This window comes from Lepus europaeus, chromosome 21, assembly GCF_033115175.1.
Source record: "Lepus europaeus isolate LE1 chromosome 21, mLepTim1.pri, whole genome shotgun sequence".
Classification (NCBI taxonomy): domain Eukaryota; kingdom Metazoa; phylum Chordata; class Mammalia; order Lagomorpha; family Leporidae; genus Lepus; species Lepus europaeus.
Window position 1 is genome coordinate 52,012,630 of NC_084847.1, and position 23,115 is coordinate 52,035,744.

At 59.9% G+C, this 23,115-nt stretch overlaps 2 protein-coding genes across 7 annotated transcripts in view; one reads left to right on the forward strand and one right to left on the reverse strand.

The window, feature by feature from the left end:
- STYXL1 (serine/threonine/tyrosine interacting like 1) overlaps nt 1–10,757 on the reverse strand; it is a 42,954-nt gene extending 32,197 nt beyond the window's left edge. For all 6 annotated transcript variants that reach the window (XM_062179600.1, XM_062179601.1, XM_062179599.1 and 3 more), the window contains exon 1: nt 10,555–10,757. The gene's annotated coding sequence lies outside the window, so the exon portion shown is untranslated. The remainder of the gene's footprint in view (nt 1–10,554) is intronic.
- Nucleotides 10,758–10,781: 24 nt separating this feature from the next.
- On the forward strand, nt 10,782–21,426 carry MDH2 (malate dehydrogenase 2). The gene is made up of 9 exons (XM_062179603.1): nt 10,782–10,929; nt 15,049–15,217; nt 16,005–16,088; nt 16,474–16,583; nt 18,131–18,256; nt 18,958–19,035; nt 19,554–19,653; nt 19,931–20,082; nt 21,122–21,426. The coding sequence occupies exons 1-9, from the start codon at nt 10,864–10,866 to the stop codon at nt 21,251–21,253; spliced, it is 1,017 nt and encodes a 338-aa protein (XP_062035587.1). The 5' UTR covers nt 10,782–10,863; the 3' UTR covers nt 21,254–21,426.
- Nucleotides 21,427–23,115: the final 1,689 nt, after the last annotated feature.

Genomic DNA, 23,115 nt, shown 5'->3' on the forward strand with positions numbered 1-23,115 from the left:
GGCTGTTGTAAGCACAGCACTGGAGAGTGAACCAGTAGATGGCAGATCTCTCTCTCTTTTTTTTTTTTTTAAAGATTTATTTTACTTGTTTGAAAGACAGAGTTACAGAGAGGTAGAGATAGAAAGAGGGGTCTTCCATCTGCTGGTTCACTCCCCAGATGGCTGCAACGGCTGGAGCTGTGCCAATCCGAAGCCAGGAGCCAGGAGCTTCTGGGTCTCCCACGTGGGTGCAGGGGCCTAAGGACTTGGGCCATCTTCTACTGCTTTCCCAGGCCATAGCAGAGAGCTGGATCGGAAGTGGAGCAGCCGGGACCAGAACCGGCACCCATATGGGATGCCGGCACTGCAGGCCAGGGCTTTAACCTGCTGTGCCACAGCGCCGGCCCCTCTCTACCTTTCAGATACACAAACAAAAGCAGGGCCCAGCGCTGCGGCTTAGAGGCTTAACCTCCTTCTGCGGTGCCGGCAAACCACATGGGTGCTGCTTTGTGTCCCTGTTGCTCCTCCTATGATCCAGCTCTCTGCTTCTGGTCTGGGAAAGCCGTGGATGATGGCCAAAGTGCTTGGGCCCCTGCACCCACGTGGGAGACCTGGAAGAAGCTCCTGGTTCCTGGCATCAGATCAGCTCAGCTCCGGCTGTTGTGGCCATTTGGGAAGTAAACCAGCAGATGGAAGACCTTTTTCTGTCTCTGTAACTCTACCTCTCAAATAAATAATTTTTAAATAAAAGCATTGGTAGTGAAATATATGCAGAGCAGATTAAAATATTTCATCAAAGATTGAGGCAATAAATACCGTCTTTACAGGTAGGCTATAAACAGACACCAATTGGTTTATACATTTAGCAAAACATTACTGAGCACCTACTATATACGATATGCATTGGAAATAACTGCAAAATGAGGGCCGCCCTCACGGAGGTTATAGTCTAGCACTGAATACAGACATTGGAGGGGTCGTAACATAACAAGCCTATGACTCCACCATCCCATATAGGCACCAGTTCCCGCCCCAGCTGCCCCACTTCCGATCCAGCTCCCTGCTAATGGCTTGGAAAAAGCAGCAGAAGATGGCTTAAGTATTTGGGCCCCTGCACCCACGTGGGAGACCCAGAAGAAGCTCCTGGCTTCAGATTGACCCAGCTCCGGCCATCACAGCCATTTGGGGAGCGAGCCAGTGGATGGAAGACCTTTCTCTCTAACTTTCTCTGCAATGTTGCCTCTCAAATAGATAAATAAAATCTTTAAAACAACAACAACAACACAGGATGTGCTTCAGAGTGCACAGTCCCATGGTCCTGGGAAAGGCTGACACCCTGCCCACAACCCTGGGTCCTCCCCACCTCCTCACGGACTCCGGTTCTCAGCCCTGCTCCCCACAAACGCCATCCGTCTCAGCCCCCACATGAGCCCTTCCTATCAGCACACAAACCTCCCTCCCCGGCACGCAGCTCAGTTCTCCTCCAGCAAGACGTCTCAAAGGGGACGCTCACTCGCCGCTTGCCGTGGACTGCCCGACCCCAGACTCAGTTCCCACCTCTGAGACTGGGCATGGCCAGGGGGGCGTGGCACGATGCAGACCGCAGAGACAGCTTCCACGGCAAACCATGAGGGCGCCAGCCTGTGTCCCTGCTACTCCTCTTCCGATCCAGCTCTCTGCTTATGGCCTGGGGGTGGTTGTACGAGCGCCACCCCGCGGCTCAGCGTCCCAGCTTCTCCGCTGTGTGCGACACAGACCTCCAGTCCCAGCACTCCGCTCTCCCCGCTTCCACTCTGCCTCTCAGACTGCACCTCCCCTGCCTTTCCTTAGCCTAAGCACGCCCTGGCCCTGGGCTTACCGCTCTTTTGCGTCTACCCTCACTTTCAGAGTCACTTGACTTCGACACCCTGGACAACTGGGGTGGGACAATTCGTCACAGGGGACGGGCCCGTGCATCGTAGGACCTATGAGAGCAGCCCTGACCTACGTCCAGTAACGACTGCCCTTAGCTGTCACAGCAAACTGTCTCCAGACATGGCCAAATGCAACCCCCCTCCCCAGGAAAAGGCAAATAAAACACCCCCAGCTGAGAACCACCACCAGGGACCCAGAGTCGCAGCAGCTCGCCCAGTGCCTTGAATACCACTGACGTACGAGAAATGGCCAAATCTGACCCCTGGCGTCCGCACTAAGCTCTAGGATACCTACCCAATGGGCACCTCCAGTACAACATGGCCACACATGTCCCTCTGCCCAGTGCCCACTGGCCTCGCAGCCTCCTCAGTCTCAGTCACCAGCACCACTGTCACCCAGTTGCTTGAACCCCCTGCCCGTTCCCCCTCCCCTCACCGTATCTCTACCTCCTGCATATGTTCCAATAACACCCACTTCTCTCTCCCTCTGACTACCACGCCACCCCAAGATGGCATGTCTCCTGCCCAGCTGGCTTCCTGTGTTTTCCCTACGATCTAGCCTTCACATGGTAGTTGGGGTGAATTTTTTCCAAAATAAGAGTTATTTCAGGGCCGGCACTGTGGCGCAGTGGGTTAAAGCCCTGGCCTGAAGCGCCGGCATCCCATATGGGCACTGGTTCAAGTCCTGGCTGCTCCACTTCTGATCCAGCTCTCTGCAATAGCCTAGGATAGCAGTAGAGGATGGCCCAGGTCCTTGGGCCCCTGCACCCATGTGGGAGACCCAGAAGCTCCTGGCTTCGGATAAGCGCAGCTCCGGTCATTGCGGTCAATTGGGGATTGAACCAGCAGATGGAAGCCCCCCCCCCCCCGCCTCTCCTTCTGTGTAACTCTGACTTTCAAGTAAATAAATAAATCTTTTTTTTAAAAAAAAAAAAAAAGTTATTTCACAGGGCTGGCGCTGTGGTATAGCAGCTAAAGCCACTGCCTATAGTGCCAGCATCCCACATGGGCACCAGTTCTAGTCCCAGCTGCTCCACTTCTGATCCAGCTCTCTGCTATGGCCTGGGAGAGCAGTGGAAGATGGCCCAGGTCCTTGGGCCCCCGCACCTGTGTGGGAGACCTGAAAGAAGCTCCTGGCTTCAGATCGGCGCAGCTCCGGCTGTTGCGGCCATCTGGGGAGTTGACCAGCAGATGGAAGACCTCTCTCTGTCTCTGCAACTCTGCCTTTCAAATAAATAAATCTTTAAAAATGAGTTCTTTAACTTATCTATCACCTGAAGTTCCCACAACTTGTTTGTTGTCAGTCTCCTCCCATGGGGCTGCACAGTACCCAAGGACAGGGACCCTGCCTGTCTCATCCACTCCTGGGTTCTCACCCAGTGCCCAGGGCCTACCTGCTGTAGAGCGGTGCTCAGTGGCCACCGGATATGCGGTTACCTGCACCACTCTCGCTGCCTACACCACGGGGGCCACACAGACCTGCTGCCATCTTTCCCACGTATGGATTCCTATAGGGACCCCCTCACTCCCACCGCCAGCCAGACCCCAGCTCCTCTACCTCTGAAAACCCCAACCTTAGGTCACTTGGGGGATAATATACTCAAAGTAGAAGGGCCTTGTGTGTGGTCCCACCACCTCACCACGCCAACCTAAAGCTGGCTCCCGACCCGCCCAGTCTACGGCTCAGAGCCAACCCTCAGCTCCCTCCCACGCCGCCCCCTCAGCTATCTCCAGCTTCTCTCTGCCCAGCCAAGCACTGGCCCCAGGGATCTCCTCCAGACCCCTGTCCCTCTCAGAGGGCTGTGTTGGGGGGTCACCCTGGTCCAACAAGGACAGTCCCTTGCCTGCTAGCAAAGGGCTGGAGGGATGGGTACAGCCCCAGAACCTAACAGCGGGGTTCTGAGAGAGGACACACCCCCGTGAGCCGAGGCCAGGGGCCCCGCGAGCCTGGCTGGGCTGAGGACGGAGCACTGGGAACCACCCCCTTCAGCGCTGCTCCGATTCTGAGGTTTGGATGTTTCCGGATCCACCACCTGAGCTCCAAGAGCATTCCAGCACCACGCTTTCTAAGGGAAAACATCAAGCTAATTTTGCCCAAAGCATTTTCCTTAGCGACTTCCACTGGGCCATTTCGTTGATGTTCTGTATTTCACCAGTTCCAGTTCTCCCCCACTTCCAGTTTTGATGACCCAAGTGTATCTGTCCCCAAGGTCAAGTCTTTCTCATGTGACTTCACAATGAAGCCTTGGTTCCTTAGTCAGATTATCCCATCGAATTTTCGGCCACTGTGAGTATCGTTTGTATCTATTATCTCTACCAAGTTTCATTTTCCTGGTGACTTCAACAGGGTGGAGTCGGGGCCAGTGCTGTGGCATAGTGGGTTAAGCCACCACCTGCAGCACTAGCATCCCACATGGGTGCTGGTTTGAGACCCGACTGCTCCACTTCTGACCCAGCTCCCTGCTAAGGCACCAGGGAAAGCAGTGGAAGATGGCCCAAGTGCTTGGGCCCCTGCACCCATCTGGGAGACCTGGAAGAGGCTCCTGGCTTCAGATCAGCCCAGCTCTGGACATCGTGGCCATTTGGGGAGTGAACCAGTGGATGGAAGATCTCTCTCCCTTTGGAACCCTGCCTTTCAAATAAATAAATTTAAAAAAAAAAGGGGTGGGGGCTAAAATGGCAAGCTGCAGACCTCTCCCTTAACTCTGGGCTCTTTCAGCACAGCCTTGCGTTCCTGGAGACTTCCAGGGTCCCCAGAGCAAGGAGGATGCACAGGCCGGTGGGTAGGGTGGCCAGTGGGAGCACCTTTTGGGGATCCAGCTTGGTGGGCGTGAGACGCAGGACCTTCCTATGAATGGACCCCTGTGGGAGATCCTCACAGTCTCACTGTCAGGAAAGCAGGTGCCAACACAGATCTCGCCCCTGCACACCCCAGTAAGGAGGCTCTGCACCTTCTGGGTGATGACCTACCTTGACCTTTAAGCCAGGGGCTGTCTCCATCTCCCCCCGCCCCCACCTCTCCCAGTCAACCCAGTCCCCCTCCAGGGAGAGCCCATGTCCACATTTGGGGAAGGGGTATTTCGTTAGGGCTGCCAGAGCCTGCAACCAAAGAGGGAGCCAATCAGATCCAGCTCTTCTCTCTGTGACCAACACCTGGGACCTGCTGTTCTGACAGCAGGGCCTGACCACTGGCTTATCATAGGCTGAGAGACGCCCCAAGTCCGCCAGCCCTCATTCCCGGAAAAGCCACGTGGCAAACTTCACCCTGGGCAGCTGGTTCAGGTGAAGCACAGAGGAGGGGAGGTAAGAGGGGGAGCCCACAGCCAACCCTACTCATGTCCTATTCTTGGTGGGAAAACCAGGCTTGCCAGGCTGACCAAGGCTTCAACAAACCCATAGGCGTCCACGCCCTTCCCTGTACGCTGAGACATTAACATGCACTGGGAAGACTACAGGAATGTTCAGTCAAGATAATGGATACAGGGGCTAGCATCGTGACGCAACAGGTTAAGCCGCCACCCATGATGCTGGCATCCCATACTGGAGCGCTGGTTCAAGTCCTGGCTGCTTCACTTCTGACCCAGCTCCCTACCAATGCACCTGGGAAAGCAGTAGAGGATGACCCAAGTACCTGGGCCCCTGACACGTACATGGGAGTCCTGGATGGAGCGCCAGGCTCCTGGCTTCAGCCTGGCCCAGCCCAGGCTGTTACAGACATCTTGGGGAGTGAACCAATGGATGCAAGAGCTCCATCACTCTGCCTTTCAAGTAAGATAAAAAGATAACAGACGCAGAATGCCTGCTCTGGGCTTCACACTCGGTGGAAGCTCCAGGAAGCAAACTTCCTTTATTCCTGCCCTGTCTTCAACTTCACCTAGGATCCTGGGATAGCTGCAAGTCCAGCGTGTGGAACACCCGACCGAAGACCAGAGCAGGAGCTGAAGTCCACAAACTAGAGGCGGCCGTGGTGTTGTTTGAGGGTCAGGGCTGTAAGGGATCTGGAACAGTCTTTCCTCCATCCCAGCCTGACACCTTTGTGGCCATCTGACAGCTACAGGCTGCAGAAATGGTCCCAAAATCTGCCACTCGGTTCAGAGGGCCACCAGGCCCCAGCGGCACGGAGTGGAAGGACCAGTACGGTCTCCTCACTCTGCCTCAGCCATCACCAGTGTCTACTGTGGTGACGACAGGTACGCATCAGAGGCCTAGACCAAGTCACCCACATCCCACCCCTGCCCTGGGCCCATGACACCCGAGAGGTGCCCTAGGGGTCCCATGGGGTGGCACACCTAACCACGCAGCAGCTCGGGTGCTAGAGGTAGGGGATGGCGGGCGGCACCACATGCTCCCCTCCTCCAAGTCTGCCTGCAGGGGCTGCTCCTCTGGTCTGTGGCCCCCACCTTCCACTCCCCCCTCTCCCAAGATTGATTTGAAAGACAGAGCCACAGAGAGAGGGGGAGGAGAGAGAATCTTCCATCCACCGGTTTGCTCCCCAAGACGGCCGCAATGGCCAGAGCTGGGCCAAGTCAAAGCCAGGAGCTTCCTCCGGGTCTCCCGTGAGGGTGGAGCCCAAGCACTCAGGCCATTTTCTGCTGTTTTCCCAGGCACGTTAGCAGGGAGCTAGACTGGAAACGGAGAAGCTGGGACATGAACCAGTGCCCATACGGGAAGCCAGTGTTGCAGGCGGTGGCTTAACCAGCTACACCACAGCACCGGTCCTTCCACCTTCCACTTCTCAGACTCAGTGCCTGCCCTGACCGTGCTCTGCCCACCCTTCCCCGGCCTCTGGCTGGTCTGAGTGCTCTGCCCAGGCCAGACCCGCGTCTGCCACCATCGACGGCAGCTAGCCACTTCAGCCGCCACCTGTCCGCTACCTCCGGTGGCCCCAGCGGAATAGACTGAGGAGAGCCAAATCCTTGGCTTCTAGCAGGGATGGGTCACAAGCGGAAGTGACAGCTACGTATCTAAGTACAGTTGTTTTGAAACACGTGTTCCCAATATTCTAGATACACGAGTTCTCGCGAGGTACAGCAACCACCACCTTTGCAATGCTCTGTTTTGCTTCAGCAACCTGGAAGGAAACAGGGAACTTCACTCCGGGCACGATTGTAGGTTGAGGGCAGGGTAGCGCACCGTACCCGTGTCATACTAAAGTCTGACAGGCCGTGACCGTGGGAGTCAAGCAGTCAGCACACGTGAGTGTCAGGGTAGAAGGCAGAGTGGATGGATTCGTTTTGTGATGATGGACAGACAACACAAATGTGTGGTACTAGAGTTCCGGAAAACAGCTTTCTTGGGACAGTGATAAAAAAGGAATATACTGGAACTTTCTGGAAGAGTGACTGTTTTATAGTTTGGGTGGTGGTAATAAGGGTATACGGTGTCAAAACCAGAGAGCAGTTAAGACCGGAATACTTTACTGTATGTAAACTGGACATCAGTTAGAAGGTAACAAGTCCCCTGCGTGGGTCCACGTGTCCACGTGTGCTGCTCCAGGGTGTGCGTGTCCGTGACCTTGGCACAGGGTATGGCCTGCAGGAAACCACAGGCGACACCCACCACAGAACCTCACGCCGGCTCTCACCTTGGGCCAGGTAAGCCAGCTTCTCCCAGTGGCCTCGACTTCCCAAACCTTCCCAGCCCTCCCCGGGTGCCCATGGAGTAATTTGCCTTCTCATTCTTGGCTGCCAAGGGCGTGGACTGCCCTCCCCGCTCCCTGCCCACTGGGTGCCCGTCAGAGCCAGGGCCACCCTCCCGTCTCGGCTTCCCCCTTCCGGCACCTCAGGGCTCTCCCCGGCTAGTGTCTTTCAAACATCCTGGGACAACAAGGGAGCCAGAAGAAAGCCCCCAGAGTAGCTGGGCCAGTGCCCTCAGAAGGTACCGGTTCCTGGACAGAGCACACCCGGGGCTGGCTAGCTGCTAATCCAAGGAGAGGCGGCCCCACCCTCTGCGGGAACAAAGGATGCCCAAGTATTCCCTATAAACCAGACCTGGGCCAGGAGAGAGAAGGCCAACTTGCCCAAGCGCGCCACCTGGAGGAAGAAATCCTGAACTGCAGGAGGCAGAGAGGAGCTGTAGGTGGTGGTGGGGGAGGAATTGAAACAGCAAGACGGAGATATAACCACCCAGGTCGAATGCATTGCACCCACAACAGCACTGCATGGGAGAAAGTCAGCTACAAACTGCCTGTGACACGGGGACCCTTCTCAACCCGTCTCTCCGATGTCACGAGCCCCTCCCCCACCCACAGCAGGCAGGTCGGAAGCCCAGTCTGCCGGGGGGTGCGGTAGGGGAGTGAGGAGGCAAGATCAAGAAACAGCAGTCAACCACTCTGTTTTATGGTTTGGAAGGCACAGCAACAAGGAAGGGGGGAAAGAGAAAGATCTCCCATCTACTGCTTCACTCCCCAAATGGCTCCTCCAACAGCCAGGTCTGGGCCGGGAACTCCATCCTGGTCTCCCACACGGGTGGCAGGGGCCTACAGCAGGCTTGGAAACAGAGCAGCCGGGACTTGAACCGGCGCTCCAACACGGGACGCCAGTGCTCCAAGCAGAGCTTAACCCACTGTGCCACGATGCCAGCCCGGCGTCAGATCCAGGCATGAACTGGGGCATTCGGGGTGGGCAGTCTGTCCTAGAAGACAACCTGCTTCATGACTGCCTCTCCCTGCGTGCTCAGTGCCATCACGCTGCCGCACGGAGGCTGCCAAGGCGGAGTTCCAGCAGCCGTAACCCGGGGTTTAAGGGAAGCAGAGAGGAGCGAACCCTAGACTTTCCTAGCAGGCTGTTGGAGACGCCCGGGCAGAGGCCTGGCGGGGGCGGGGCTTCCTCCAACGACAGGTGAGGGTGCTGAACGAACTGAGCCCCAGGTGTGGGAACCTGCGATTCCAGTTTCTCCAACAAGGCCTCAACTCTCCCCTCTGTAGGGACGGCGTCAGCCCTGGCCACGTGGCTACAATCCTTATCTGCCCGCTGATGTTTCCACGTGGACAACTCAACATCACTCCTGATTCAGCTCACTGGGCTGGACCTCTACCCTGCCCCCCAAGCTCTCCTTCCACACAATTCACTTCCTGTGCTTGATTTTCCACACCCCCAGCCTCGGTGGGCACAGCCTCTCCAAACTCTCTGGTCCTACCCTCTCAAGGACCACCACCACGACTCAGACCCTTATCCCCTCAAGGGTCAACAACCTCCCCTGGGAATCCTCGGCACGCAAGGTTGGTGCCACCCTCCTCCGACACACTCCTGGTGGTGTCACAGACGCCTCTGATGGATGGTTGCTGCCCAAGGAACAAGAGAAAAAGCCCTGCGGGACCCGTTTTCCCAGCTTCTTCCAAAAAGCACTCATCGCAGCCGGCGCCACGGCTCACTAGGCTAATCCTCCGCCTGCGGCACCGGCACACCGGGTTCTAGTCCCGGTTGGGGCGCCGGATTCTGTCCCGGTTGCCCCTCTTCCAGGCCAGCTCTCTGCTGTGGCCAGGGAGTGCAGTGGAGGATGGCCCAAGTGCTTGGGCCCTGCACCCGATGGGAGACCAGGAGAAGCACCTGGCTCCTGGCTTCGGATCGGCACAGCACACCAGCCATTGCAGCCATTAGAGGGTGAACCAATGGCAAAAGGAAGACCTTTCTCTCTCTCTCTCTGTCCACTCTGCCTGTCAAAAAAATAAAAATAAAAAAATAATTTAAAAAAAGTATTATTCAACGCTCCCTGAGCCCCACGCCCGGACCAGCCTCCTGTTGGACAGTAGGGGCGGACCGGAGACATACTAGCCGATTCCAAAGCTCTCTAAGCTCTAGCGGCAAGACTGGCCGGCGCGGTTAGCAGGGAGCAGTCAGTGATAAGATAAAGGAAGGTGCTACCTAAGCTAAAGACTCCTGGGCACGACCTTTGGCTCCCTCCTGTCTGAACACTTATTGCAAGTCACCCAAACGCTAGGGCCCCTCCTCTGACAGCTCTGGGTTCCCAGGTACCGATCCCTTCCCTGCGCCTGGGGTTTAATGCACCCGTTGAACGCGTCTCGGTTCACACGGTTCATCTTCCAGAAGGTTCTCTGGCAGGGGCCCGTTCTGGGTCAGACGCACCTGCCCTGCGCCCACAGCACCTGCTAGCCCTATGGTCGCCCTAGACTCCCAGCTCCTGGACGGCCGACCACGCGTGGCTCTCGCTCACGCACGGCTGCGCTCAGCATCTGGATGAGCAAGCGCAAGGGAGGCAGGAAGAGAGCAGTTCTGCAGGACAAGGACTAGGAGACCCCTAAACCCAGAAAGTGAAGGGTGTGTGGGTGTGTGCGCATGCGCAGGAGCGAAGCTTCTGTTACTTAAACTGAGCAACCTGTGTGACCTCCCCACCTTCACAGGAGAGCGTGGGGCAGGCCTGAGGGGGCTCGCAGGGCGGTGCCCGGCGCCGAGGCCGCGTCCCCTCCAGGGTCCGGGCCGGCTGCGGCCACCGCACTGGCCAACTCCCGCGGGGGAAGTGATGGCCCCATCTTCCCAGCCTGCCCCGGGCCTGGGGCGCCCCTTGCCGCCCTCTCTCTCCAGGGGTCCAGACCCTACTCTGGCCTCCGGGGGCACAGGGGCGGGTGTGGCCGACGCCGGGGGCGGGCTCGAGCCCCGGATCCACTTTGCGCGACCTCGGCGGGGCGCCCGGTCAGAGCCCCCACCTGCAAAGCGGCTCCTCCTAGGGCGCTTCCAGCCTAAGGCCCGTCCTCTTCCACCTCTCGGGGGAGGCGTCCGACTGCGGTTCCCCCCAGCGGCCACACGACGGCCACTCGTGCGGGAAGGTTACTGAGCGCCGGCCCCGCCGCCTCGCGCCTCGACTCCCGGAAGCGGCCGCGGTCTCGCGAGATCGGGGCGGACCGGAAGTCGGCCCGCTCTCGCGAGGACTGGGGCGCTGAGCCGGGAGGTGCTGTGCGCAGTGTGGAGGTCGTTGGAGTCACCTGCTCGCCGGCCGCTCCCCTCCCGTCCCAGCCATGCTCTCCGCCCTCGCCCGACCCGCCGGCGCCGCGCTGCGCCGCAGCTTCAGCACCTCGGCCCAGGTAGGCCCTGCAGGCGCGGGGCTGGGGGCTCCCGCGTGCAGCCCCCGGAGGGGCGGGGGAGACGGGAGAGGAGCCCCCCACCCCATCCTGGGTCCCCGGGACAGCCCGCGCCCCTCCAAGGTTAGCGGCGTGGGCGCGCCGGTCTCTCTTGCAGCGCCCGGGCGAGTGTGTGCGTGCACGGTCAGCGGGCAGCGCCCTGCCCCGGTCAGCGGCCTGCTGCCCCCTAAGGACCTTGCCGCACGCCCCTTCGTGCGGAGGGCGGACTGGGCCTGCTCCGGGTGCCGTGGCGGTGCCGGCTTGGCCTGGGACCACTTGAGGCCGAGCTATTTTTAGCCGTCTTCCAGGACCGGGGTTCTCGAAGTGCGGGCCTTGGTTGGGGACCACCTGGCCCGCCGGGCCTCTGCCTGTAACAGGTGCCCCGTTCGCCACCCGAGGGAGTCCGGTTCTATCCAAGTTGGAGACGTCCACGCTGCCTACCGCACCCAAGGGGGAGGCGCTTATTCGTAGAGGGAATTTCCAAATTTCCTGTCCTGTGGACTCGGTTCATTTCAGGAATAAAAGATGCAGAAGAACGCGGAGTATCTGTGCTTGCAACAGCTGTGCTGGGCGAGGACTCCCAGGATGAGAGGGGGCACCTGCGCTGGGCCGGGCGGGCACACAGGACAGGTGGAGGCGATGATTGATGCTGGGGGGAGGGGAATCTCAGGATGAGCTGGGGCCGTGCCTTGACCGGAGAGGGCAGTGAGGGTAGGGGCAGGCTCTGCCCAGCTGGGGCATTGCTCACACGTGGGGCGGCTGCTGGAGGGTTTTGAGCAGCGCCATGCCTTGGTCTTAGCTCCCACTTTGACAGGATGGTCCCAGGCGGAGGGAGGCGGACGGGCTGCCCGTGTCGTGCCAGCTGGGGAGGTGGTAAGACGTGGTTAGATCCCGAGTGTTCCCGGTGGAGCCAGCAGGATTTGCCAGCGAATGCTTGGATGAGGGAGTGAGAGGGTCACGGGGGACACCAAGGTTGGGGGTCTCGTGGTCAGCGTTTGCTGAGCTGGGCAGGGGGTCTGGGAGGGTCTGTCTTTGAGGCTTGCTGAGTTTGCAGTGCCTGGGGGACACAGCAGTGGCGACGGGGAGGAGGCAGCTGGGTGGCTCAGACAGGTGGGCTCGGGCCGACGGCCCGGGGTCTGCAGACTTCGGATCCAGGAGGTGCTGGGCTCACAGCGAGTTAACTGCTACCTATGGGAGAGGACCTCAGAGAGATTGTGGTGGGGGCTGGAATGAAAAGATTGTTAATTAAAAATCCGTGTATGCCAGGGGTCCTCAGGCCCCAGGAGCTTTATCTGTTGAGAAAACCGCGGGGATTGCAAACACTTCTTGCACCAGAATAAACCAGTGCTGTCGTCCGTGAGCCTTTTGAAGGGTCCTCGTTTGTACTAATACATACAGTATCCTATAAACCCAGAAACAGGAGTTTGAAAACAGCATCACAGACCTACCGGGATAAGGCAGACTTGCAAATGAGGGGAGAGTTACTGTGTATCCACTTGGAAAACCGCAGGCCTCAGATCTGAAAGACAGCTCCTTAAGGAGATCCTGGGGCTGCGGCTGTAGGGCTGTGTTTCCTGCCATCCTGCTGGGTGTGCAGTGGCCCGGGCTCAGCACCCTGAAAGCGAAGAAGCAGGTGAGGAGGGTGCATCCCCTGTGCCTGCCCTGCGGGCTGACCCAGCGCCCAAGGGGTCTCTTGGTCAACTTAATTCTTCGCTGGATAAAAGAAAAAACACAGATTTCAGTCTTCTTACCTGGCACCCCCGGGAGGCAGTGGATGATGGTCCAAGCGCTGGGGTTCCTGGAACCTGGCCCAGCCTGCTTGGATTCGAGTCCTGGTTACAGAGTACGCCTTTAGTCTTAATTTCCTAAGCAGAAGCCCTGCGTGTGCGTTGTCTGGGTTTAGTTCTGGCCAGCGATGACCGAAGCCTGTGGCTGGCCGTCACAGCCGCTGCAGGACCCGGGGTGCACGGTGCTTCGAGTCCCTGCACCTGCTGTTCTCCCTGCAGCCGCCCCTGCTCACTTCTGAGTTGAGATGAGAGTGGGACCAGGAGGGGCAGGGGCCTTCGAACGTGGCCGTGAGCCTTGAGGGCCGGGGTTCAGCTCCGTCAGCGTCCTCACGGGACTCTGCCTTTGTGTAAAGCCCGAATTGAGGAGTGAACATTGCCTCTTGGTTCTGGTTGTGAGAATCGAGTGAAGAACGACTCAGCTGAGCCTGCCCTGATAAATGTTGCTTCCAGCACTGGGAGTCGGCGAGGTTGCTGGCTGCCTTACGCGGTGTGGCCGTGTCATCACTCGGTCCTGCCTCGTAGGAAAGGCCGTTTATCAGTGCCCTTTGAGACCCTGCCCTTCCCCTCCACCCCCGGAGTGGGCTCTGCCCCTGGTGCTCTCCCTCTGTGTTGCCTTTGCAACCTGTCTCGATGTGGATGCTAAGTGACCTGTGGACCAAGCTCCTTGCCTTAGCGTAAGGCCCAGTTCCAGAGACCTGGATACGGACCAGGGTACGTCAGAAAGTTCATGAAGAAATGGAACCAGCATCTATGTTGGCTTGAAAGTTTTTAAAGTTTTTGAAATCCACGCCCACGAGCGTTCTCCAGAGTTCTGGAAGACGCAGACTAGGAAAAGACTGTGCGTGGAGCTCAACGTTTTGGGCCAGAAAGTTGGGGTCATCCCAGATCCCCCCACTCATCATGTGGGCCCCTCCACCCACATGGGAGACCCGGATGGAGGGGAGGGAATGACCGGAATCCACTGACACAGTCCCACAGAGCACCCGCAAGCCTCCACCTTGCAGCCGCCACCTTTTATCCACCGTGAGCCACGCTCGGACTAGTGCAGTCGACGCCTCCTCCGTCCCCCGCTCTTCCTCCTGTCCTCAGCTCGTCCTCCCATCCTCTAAGAACAGATTGGTCGTGTTCTCCCCGGCTTCTGAGGCCCTGCGGCGGCTCCCGTTGCTCCTGTGCCTGGCCCTCGGCGCCGGCCCTGCCCTGCCCTTCGGCCGTCACGTGTGTGTGTTGGCACTCAAGCCGTGGAGGCATGTGCACTGCCTTCCCTCAGCGGCTGTCCTCACATCTCCAGCAGCCCCACCGCCCGGCAACCTGCTCGTCCTCCAGGCCCCTCACCGACAGCGTGTCCCCGGTCCCCGTCTGTGGCGCGGCTCACACGAGCTGCTGCTTCGATCCAGTTGGCAAGGCTGGCCCCTGGAGCCAGCAAGCCGGTCTGGCCTGTGGCTGGGACGGGCAAACAGGCAGCCACTTTGGGACGCAGTCTGGCAGCTTCTCAAACATGACCCATCAGTCCTGCTGCTAGTGCATATCCAGGAGAACTAGACGCAGGTCCCTGCAAACGCCTGTACGCGTGTCCACGGCGGCACTGCCTGGTAGAGCCAAACAGCGGAAACTGCGGATGGTGCTGAGCAGTGTGGTCTCCGTGCACGGACCCACTCGAGGGCAGAAGAGGGAGGGACAAGGTCAGGCGTGACGACGGCTGGATGCACAGTCCAAGGAGGCCAGAGAAAGTCAGGTCTGACCTCATAAGCTAAGAATAAGAAGCCGGCTTGTCCCGGCTCTGGCCTTTGAGGTGTGAGTGCGGCAGTCTGCTCTGGACCCCAGCTTCAGGGGACCCGTGACCGCGCTAAACCCTATCCCTTTCTCAACTAAGCCAGAACGCCCGGGGTCAGCTGAGCTGGGTAGGCAGCAGTGGTTCTCCAGCGTGGGCCCGTGCCAGGACCCCCTGCTGAGCTCATCACGCCCCCAGAGAAATCACCCCGGGCATTGTAGAGTGGGTGTGCGGGAACAGGGCCTGGCGCCCCTGCAGAGCCGGGGGTGGGGGGGGCTTGCACCTGTAGCTCAGTAGATGAGCCACTCGTCCAGCCCCGGCTCTTCCCAGCAGCCTGAGCCCATGTCACGGCATCCCCGGGCAAGGCAGGCCCTTGGGAATTGGTCCAGAGTGCGACCGTGACCGACCGCTGTGTTTTGCCGTGGCCCTGCCGCAGCAGGAGACCCAGCGCAGCACCTTGCAGGCACCATGCAGATCCGTCGGATGCCGAGAACATCCTACGAGTTCTTTCTCTCTGCTTCTTTCTAGAACAATGCTAAAGTAGCCGTCCTGGGGGCTTCTGGGGGGATCGGCCAGCCCCTCTCCCTCCTCCTGAAGAACAGCCCCCTGGTCAGCCGCCTGACCCTCTACGACATTGCACACACCCCTGGGGTGGCCGCCGACCTGAGCCACATCGAGACCCGAGCAACTGTGAAAGGTACTGCGCGCTCGCCCCAGAGGCTCCGGCTTCCTCTGCCGGGGGCCGGGAGCCCTGGAGTGAGACCTTGGGTGGAACTGGACATGTGGAGACTGTCCTCACTGAAAAGTGAGGACGGGGAGGGGTGGTGTGCCTGCAAAAGGGGGCGTCCAGCCTTGCCCACAGGGCTCGGCGACCTCCAGCAGCTCGGTCACAGTGCGCAGCCTGCTAACTTGGCCTTCGCAGTACATCACAGTTGCCACAGCTCTGCAAACTCCTGCCGAAACCATTTCTGGGACCGTCCTGTAACTTCTCAGTCACTGGTTATGCCCATACCGTCACCACCGGGCTGCCGCCTGTTTTACTAAAAGCAAACATCAGTTGTGATAACTTTATCCTGACATCGTGTTTCTTAACACGCTAGTGCACTGGCGGGTGGGCCTGTGTCCGAGCTGTGAAGCACGGTGGCGGTGGGCTGGCTTTGCTTTAGAGCCCTACAAGATGGAAGCAGATTTGAGACATTGTTGCCGATTTCCCTGAGGTCTCAAAGCCCACTGCTCCCGTGGCCACCGCGGCCACAGACACTCACATCTGAGCCTGGTTGATCCCAGGGCCTTTTCTCCCGTGGCCTTGGGCGCCTCCTGAGCCAGGCTGGTTGTGTGGGGGCTGGGGCAGCTGTCAACGGGAGGGCTGCTGGTTGGCACTGAGCCCCGGCCGAGCCCGGGCTCCCCAGGCTTTGTCCCCCAGGGATGCCAGCCTCCCTGGGCCTGAGGAAGTGAGGCTGCTGCTAACGAGGTGTGTTTTCCAGGCTACCTCGGCCCCGAGCAGCTGCCCGACTGCCTGAAGGGCTGCGACGTGGTGGTGATTCCGGCCGGGGTCCCCAGGAAGCCAGGTGTGTGCGACAGCCCTGCCCTGCGTGCCCTCCGGGTGCGCCGCAGACTCCAAAGGCTCCCGTTGCCTGGAAGATCAAGATACCACCACCCCCCACCCCGCCCTCCCACAGCTGCTGTGGCCTGTTCCCGGCATTGCGCCGTCCCCGGGCCAGTGCCTTTCTCCCAGCCGGCCCCACTGGGGGTCCTACGAGTCCCGAGGACCCTTCTCAGCTCAGACTCCCGGCCCTTGGTGCCCTGGGCTGTCTTCCCCACAACCTAGACTGTAGACCTACAGCAGGATTCCTTGTTGCTCATGGCTGGGTTTCTGGCAGTGACTGACACAGCACTTGACAGCCGCGTGGAAGTTGCTTGTGTTCCCTGAACGTTTGCACTGGATCGTTGCAGGCATGACGCGGGACGACCTGTTCAACACCAACGCCACGATCGTGGCCACCCTGGCTGCCGCCTGTGCCCAGCATTGCCCAGAAGCCATGATCTGCATCATCGCCAACCCGGTGAGTGCCGCTGGGTCAGCTCCCGGCGCCAGGCCTGCGCTAGGGGCACACCGCAGCGCCAGGTGCCTCCAGGGAGAAGCAGCAGCTCGGCGAGCTCCCCTGGTTTACTTCCAGAACGTTCCTTCCGGCATGAACCCCGTGGGAGGGTTTTGTTTCTTTCAAAAGGCAGAAACAGATGCACACACGTCTTCCATCCACTGGTTCACTCCTCCGATGCCCACAGCAGCCAGGGCTGGGACAGGCCAGAGGCTGAGGCTGCACCACGTCTCCTGTGTGGGTGGCAGGGACCCAGGTCCCAGAGTCAGCTCCTGCTGCCTCCCCGTGTCTGCGTCGGCAGGAAACGGGGGTTGAGGACAGAGCCATGACTCCAACCCAGACGCTTGGATGCCGGCTGCAGGCACCCCAGGCAGCACCTCGAGGTGGCCACTGCCCCAAACACCTGCCCCTAAGTACGAGTTTTAGCCTGGTTCTTCCAGCAGCTAACTGTGTCCTTTGCGCAAACTGCCTCTCTTCTGTGGAGCTGCTGCCCCCTGGTGAGTAAGCGCAATCTTGCAGCTGCTGTCAGTGTGGAGTCCTCCTTCGTGCACTCCCTGGTCCCCCTTGTCCCGTTTCCTCACACTTCCACGCATCCTCCACGGCACTCACAGCCTCCCAGCCCTGCTGGCTGGGGTTTGCAGGAAGCTCATTCTACTCAAACTCCAAGAGCCGGCCCGCACCAAGGACAGCTGTGGGCCCCGAGCCTCACCTGGCAGGGCCTCAGGTGTCCTGCGGCAGAAACTGCGCCAGCCCCTCGCTGAGTCCCAGCCCTGGTGTCTGAGTGGTGATGGTGATGCTGAGGCCTATAGAGAGGCACCTGCCCACCCCCTCACCCCCCCACCCCGCTCACCTTGGGTGAGGAGCGTGCTAAGAGGAGGTAGTAGCTGTTTGTCTTGTAGGGAGCTAACAGAGCTAACAGAGTTTTGTTAGGAGCCTGCATGAGGAGGGTGGACCAGTTTGGCCCAGCAGCTGGGTCACCAGTTAAGCCACCCGTGTCCCACGTGAGGAGGCCTGGGCTCAATTCCCAGCTCCACCTCCCGACTTGATCTTCCTCCTGACTTAGACCCTGAGGTAGCAGGTCACGGCTCCGGGACATGGGAGCCCTGGGTTGAGTTCCTGCTCCTGACTGCCGGATCCGGCCCAGCTCCACTGAGCATTTAGGGAGCGAACCAGTGGGTGATTCTCTCTCCCCACCCCCCAAATAAACAAAAATGAAGTTCGCCTGAGCCTTCTGCTGCTGGGCTGGGCTGTCTCCTGTTGGGAGTGGCCACACCGGTGTCAGCCCAGCCATGATCACGTTGAAGTCAATGGCTGAGAGGCACCAAGGGAAGGGTTTCTTGGTTGCCTGGAGCGGGCGTCGTGTGAGCAGGCTGCTTCCTGTGCGGTTGGTCAGGGCGGTGTGATTAGCACCTGTGCACCTGGCGGTGGTCGCCGAGAAGGCTGTCCCTTGTGCTGCTTGCTGGGCTGTGCCCTCGGGATGCAGAGCAAATCGCGCATGTCTGGCTTCCTAGGTGAACTCCACCATCCCCATCACGGCGGAAGTCTTCAAGAAGCACGGAGTGTACAACCCCAACAGGATCTTCGGCGTGACGACCCTGGACATCGTCAGAGCCAACACGTTTGTTGCTGAGCTGAAGGTGAGCACTGCGGGTTCTGCTGCAGCAGCTCCTGTCTTGCACTTCTGGAATTCTCTTTCCTTGGCCCTTCTTCCCTCCTGCCAGGCTGGTCCAGGGCCCTCTTCCTTCCTGGCCACCCCATGTGGCTGTTCCAGGCATGGCGGTGAGGCCCCACTTTGTCTGCCCTCCGTTAGACAAGGAGCTCTTCCTGACGGTGCCGGCTCTCAGCGTCCCCTCCAGGGGGCCGGAGCTCTGAGCACAGCCAGGGCTGGCTGTTTGTTTTTATTTTGTTCTGTTTAATTTTTTTTTTTTTTTTTTGAAAGGCAGTGTGACGGAGGGGGAGGGGCCGAGCTTCCGTCCGCTGGTTCACTGCCCAGATGGCTGCCACAGCCCGGGCCAGACCAGGCTGAACACAGCCAGGCACCTAGAGCTCCATCTGGGTCTCCTGTGTGGGTGCAGGTGACCCAAGCACTTGGACCATCATCTACTGCTGTCCCAGGCGCGTTAGCCGGGAGCGGGATCAAAAGCAGAGCAGCCGGGACTTGAACTGGCACTCTGACACGGGACACGGCTCTAACCCAGCGCACCGTAATGCTGGCCCCTCGTTTCTTTGTTTTGTCCGTGGGTGTGTCCAGGGTTGGCGCTGTGGGTGGGTGGCTGTGACAGGTTTTGTACTCCATGAGCATGCTGAGAGTAATCGACCCTCACACTCTGGTGCCCAGGACCTGGATCCGGCTCGGGTCAACGTTCCTGTCATTGGCGGCCATGCTGGGAAGACCATCATCCCCCTGATCTCGCAGGTGTGTTGGGTGTGCTAAGGTCAGGGGCAGCTGGCGGGCGCCTGCCTAGAGCTCTCCGGACAGACTGGGGAAGGTGGGGCCGCAGGGGTGTGGCCACCCCATCTGTGTGGGGCAGTACTCAAAGCAGCTGGCCCTGAGCCGCAGGGGGACCACTGCGAGGAGTGTCACTGTGCCCCGGGTCAGGTCGGAGCAGGCCGAGGGCTGGTGTGACTGAGTGGAGACGTAGCACGTCCCGTCGGCACTCCTGAGTGGAGCACTGAGGACCCTCGGGGTGGTTTTGCCCCAAACGCACGACCTCACAGGAAGACCGCAGAGCAACAGCTCCCGCTTCCCAGAGCGGGGTGGTCTCCAGACGGAGGTCCGGGAGACACGGATGGGCTGAGGACTGTCCGAGAACGGACTGGGTGTGGGGCGGGGCCCCAGGCAGGGCCTGCAGTTGGCTCCGTGATGCACCGGGGCTGTCTGAGGGGCTGCCGCAGGCGACCAGAACATCTCACCCCCTCGGCCTTGGCTTGCAGTGCACGCCCAAGGTGGACTTTCCCCAGGACCAGCTGGCGGCGCTCACTGGGCGGATCCAGGAGGCCGGCACGGAGGTGGTCAAGGCCAAAGCTGGAGCAGGTAGCATCAGGGCTGGGTGGGAGAGAGAGACCGCTGGGCCCTGGCCAGGCCTGGGCTTCATTTGCATTCGCCCCATAAGAAAGCTCCACAGGACGTGGCGGCTGAGCATGCTTGGTGGGGGAGGGGTGATCTCTGAGGCTGGCAAAGCTAACTCCACGCAAGTGAAGGAACGCCAACCTAGGTTCTCGCCGGGTGAGCGGGATTGGCAAGCGCTTCGGTGGGCAGGGCAGGCTCCCCTGGCGCGGAGCCGCCAGCTGACCCGCCTGTGCCGCCCTAGGCTCTGCCACCCTGTCCATGGCCTATGCCGGCGCTCGCTTTGTCTTCTCGCTGCTGGACGCGATGAACGGCAAGGAGGGCGTCGTCGAGTGCTCCTTCGTGCAGTCCCAGGAAGCTGACTCCCCCTACTTCTCCACGCCGCTCCTGCTGGGGGTAAGCGTCCTGGACGGGGCCCTCTGACCGCTGGCTCCCAGGGACCAGTGCAGTGACCACGCGTGCCTGGTGTGCGCCTGGAGACACAGTGCAGAATTGAGTGCTGGGAGAAATATCCTGGCGAGTCTGTGCCTGGGGCTTTGCCGGCTGGTCCTGGCGCTGCCCGGGCGTCTGATGGGGAGGCGCTCTGTCCGCATGCACCTCTACAGGAAAGGCCTCCCCCGCCAGCCCGCTCCTGTGACCCCAGGGCCTGCGAGTGCCCCCAGCCTGGGGTTTTCTGGCCCGGGCCTTCTTGATTGCTCGCTCTTTGCCCCACCGGTTTCACCTTTGAAAGTCTGTCTGGCACACAGCCCAGCTGACCTGCAGGTCCTCCTGGGTTTGCAGCGAGCAGAAGCCCCTGGGCGGCGCCGGCTGTGGAGCCGGGTTTGTTTGTTCCATGCAAGGCAGGCACTCGGAGGCCTTGCTCAGAGACTCTGATGTGTAGAGCCCCTATGACTCAGCGTGGAGACGCACACATCCGTAGCTGGGCTCAGCTCCCAGGTCAGTGCAGAACCTGCAGGGGACCGCACCCAGGTCTGGCCAGCTCAGAGCCGGGGAAGTGGACGGCATGAGGTCACCTCGAGGCTGAGGCCCAGCGCTGCCCAGCGTGGGGAGGGGAGACGGGCCGTGAGGCGCCTGTTGGCCCTAACGTCAGGCAGCCAGTGAACAACATTTGACTCTGGTGGATTTTAAAGTGTTCTCTCAGTCCTTTAGCAGCCTGGGGAAGAAACCAGAACCCCAGGGGTGTGCTGGCGGGTCGAGTAACGCCCGGTCGGCCGACTTGGTGTTTCACGTGCCGTGGAGGTGCAGGCCGGGAGCTTGTCTTAAGATAAGGAAACAAGGAGCCTGAACAGTTGTCCAGGGTACATGCGCAGGGAGCTCCAGAGCCAGGCCCCGCCTCAGCTCCGGCCCCGTGTGCAGGTCTGAGGTGGGCAGCGGTGAGGAGGCTCGGGGGGGCTTCGTGGACCTCACCATCCCGCACCTCCCCTCTCTCCTACAGAAGAAGGGCCTGGAGAAGAACCTGGGCATCGGCAAGGTGTCCCCTTTCGAAGAGAAGATGATCGCCGAGGCCATTCCCGAGCTGAAGGCCTCCATCAAGAAGGGCGAGGACTTTGTGAAGAACATGAAGTGAGGAGCGGCACGCGAGCAGCCGGCGGCCCTGGCCTGGGCAGCCCGTGTCCCCCAGAGCCGGGCCCGGCGCCCTGCTTCAGTGATGGTCGTGTGCAAGGGGCCGCCCCGGGGTGGCGGGCTGGTCGCTGGTGCGTCAATAAAAGCCGTCTGAGTGTCTGTCCCAGGACCCCTAAACGGCGTGCTTTGCTTTCTTCGCCGCCGGGACCTGCCGCTCGCCTCTCGGCCTTACCAGTCTTCATTGCCAGACGCAGCTTCGGTGTTTGAAGCACAGGGTGCCCGTCGGCCCCGGTGAGGAGGGCCCAGGTGTTCGTTCCTGGATGGGTCGACGCCCGACACCCGTTGGCTCCTGCTCCCAGCCCTGCTCTTTGCACGGTTGTGTCCTCTCGCTCAGGCACCCGGGGCGTGTCCCCCTCAGAGTGGCCTTTTGCTCTGATCGATCCAGAGTTCAGCCTTCTCCTGCCCCTGGTGCTGTTGTATTTTCCGGCTGAGCAAACATCACCGACTTCTGCGCTGAGCTGCCTTGTCCCTCCCCCACCCCCACCCCCGCCTGACCGCGCCCCTCTAGGGATAGGGACAGTGAAATGGCGGAGCCAGAGCCAGAGCCGTGAGGATATGGGCAGGGACCGGCTGTGAGGCACTGCGGACGCCCAGGCCCCGTGTCAGAGCTCCTGGCTTCAGATCCCCGCTCCTGCGATGCCACCCGGGAGCAGCAGAGGTGGCTCTGGGAGTTGGGTCCTGGCTTCTGCCTGGCCCAGCCCTGGCCATCGTGTAAGCCTGGGAAGTTCGACCTCTCTCTCTCTGCAAATAAGATGTTTGAAATTTAAACCAGAAAATTTTAAAGAGTGGCTTCAGGGTCTGGAGAAGGGATTGAGGTAGGGGAGTTACAGGGAGAGCCAAGTGCTCCCAAGGAGCCGCGACCTTGGAAGTGGAAACAGCTCTGTCCCTGGGATGGGCAGGCCAGGGGGATGACCTGCTGTGGGAGAGGGGGTGGCCACACGGTGGGTGGACCCTCCTTTATCCACAGCAGCTCTTTCAAAATTACTACCGAAATGTGGGGTTTTTTTTTTCTTTAAATATTTATTTATTTGAAAGGCAGAATTACAGAGAGGCAGAGAGCGAGCTTTCATCCGCTGTTCACTCCCCAGATGGCCGCAATGGCCGGAGCTGCACCAAACCAGAGCTAGGAGCTTCTTCCAGGTCTCCCATGTGGGTGCAGGGGCCCAAGCACTTGGGCCATCTTCTACTGCTCTCCCAGGCCACAGCAGAGAGCTGGATGGGAAGTGGAGCAGCTGGGACTCAAACTGGTGCCCGTATGGGAAGCTGGCACTGCAGGTGGCGGCGGCTTCGCCCGCTAGGCCATAGCATCAGCCCCCAGCCCCCAGGATGGTTTATCACAAAGAGGGATGCGATTGTTTTCTTGAAGCTGGTGTTCATTGTATAAAACCTAAAAAGTTGGCAGGAAAGTGATCGCCACGCACTGGGGTGCCCTTCTCTCGGCTCAAGCGAGTCATGAGGCAAGCCCAGGTGTGTGTGGGGAGGGACCACGCAGGGCAGCGGACACCCAGAAGCCTGGTCTTTGGAGACACTGCCACGCCACATTCTTTCACTGCAAGTGCCGGTATGTTTTCCCTTTATTTCATTTGGAAGACGCCTCCTCTCTGCTGAGGCTGAGCCAGAACCAGGAGCTGGGAACGCAGGAGCCTGGTCACGTGAGCCATCCCCGCTGCCTTCCAGGGTCTGCACTGGCAGGAGCTGGGACTGCACTTGCAACTCCAGGGGCTCTCCGACTGCTAAGCTAAACACCTCCTCTGTGTCACTTTTTAAATAGCCAGATCATCTTTAGGGTGAACATAGCAACTTTGC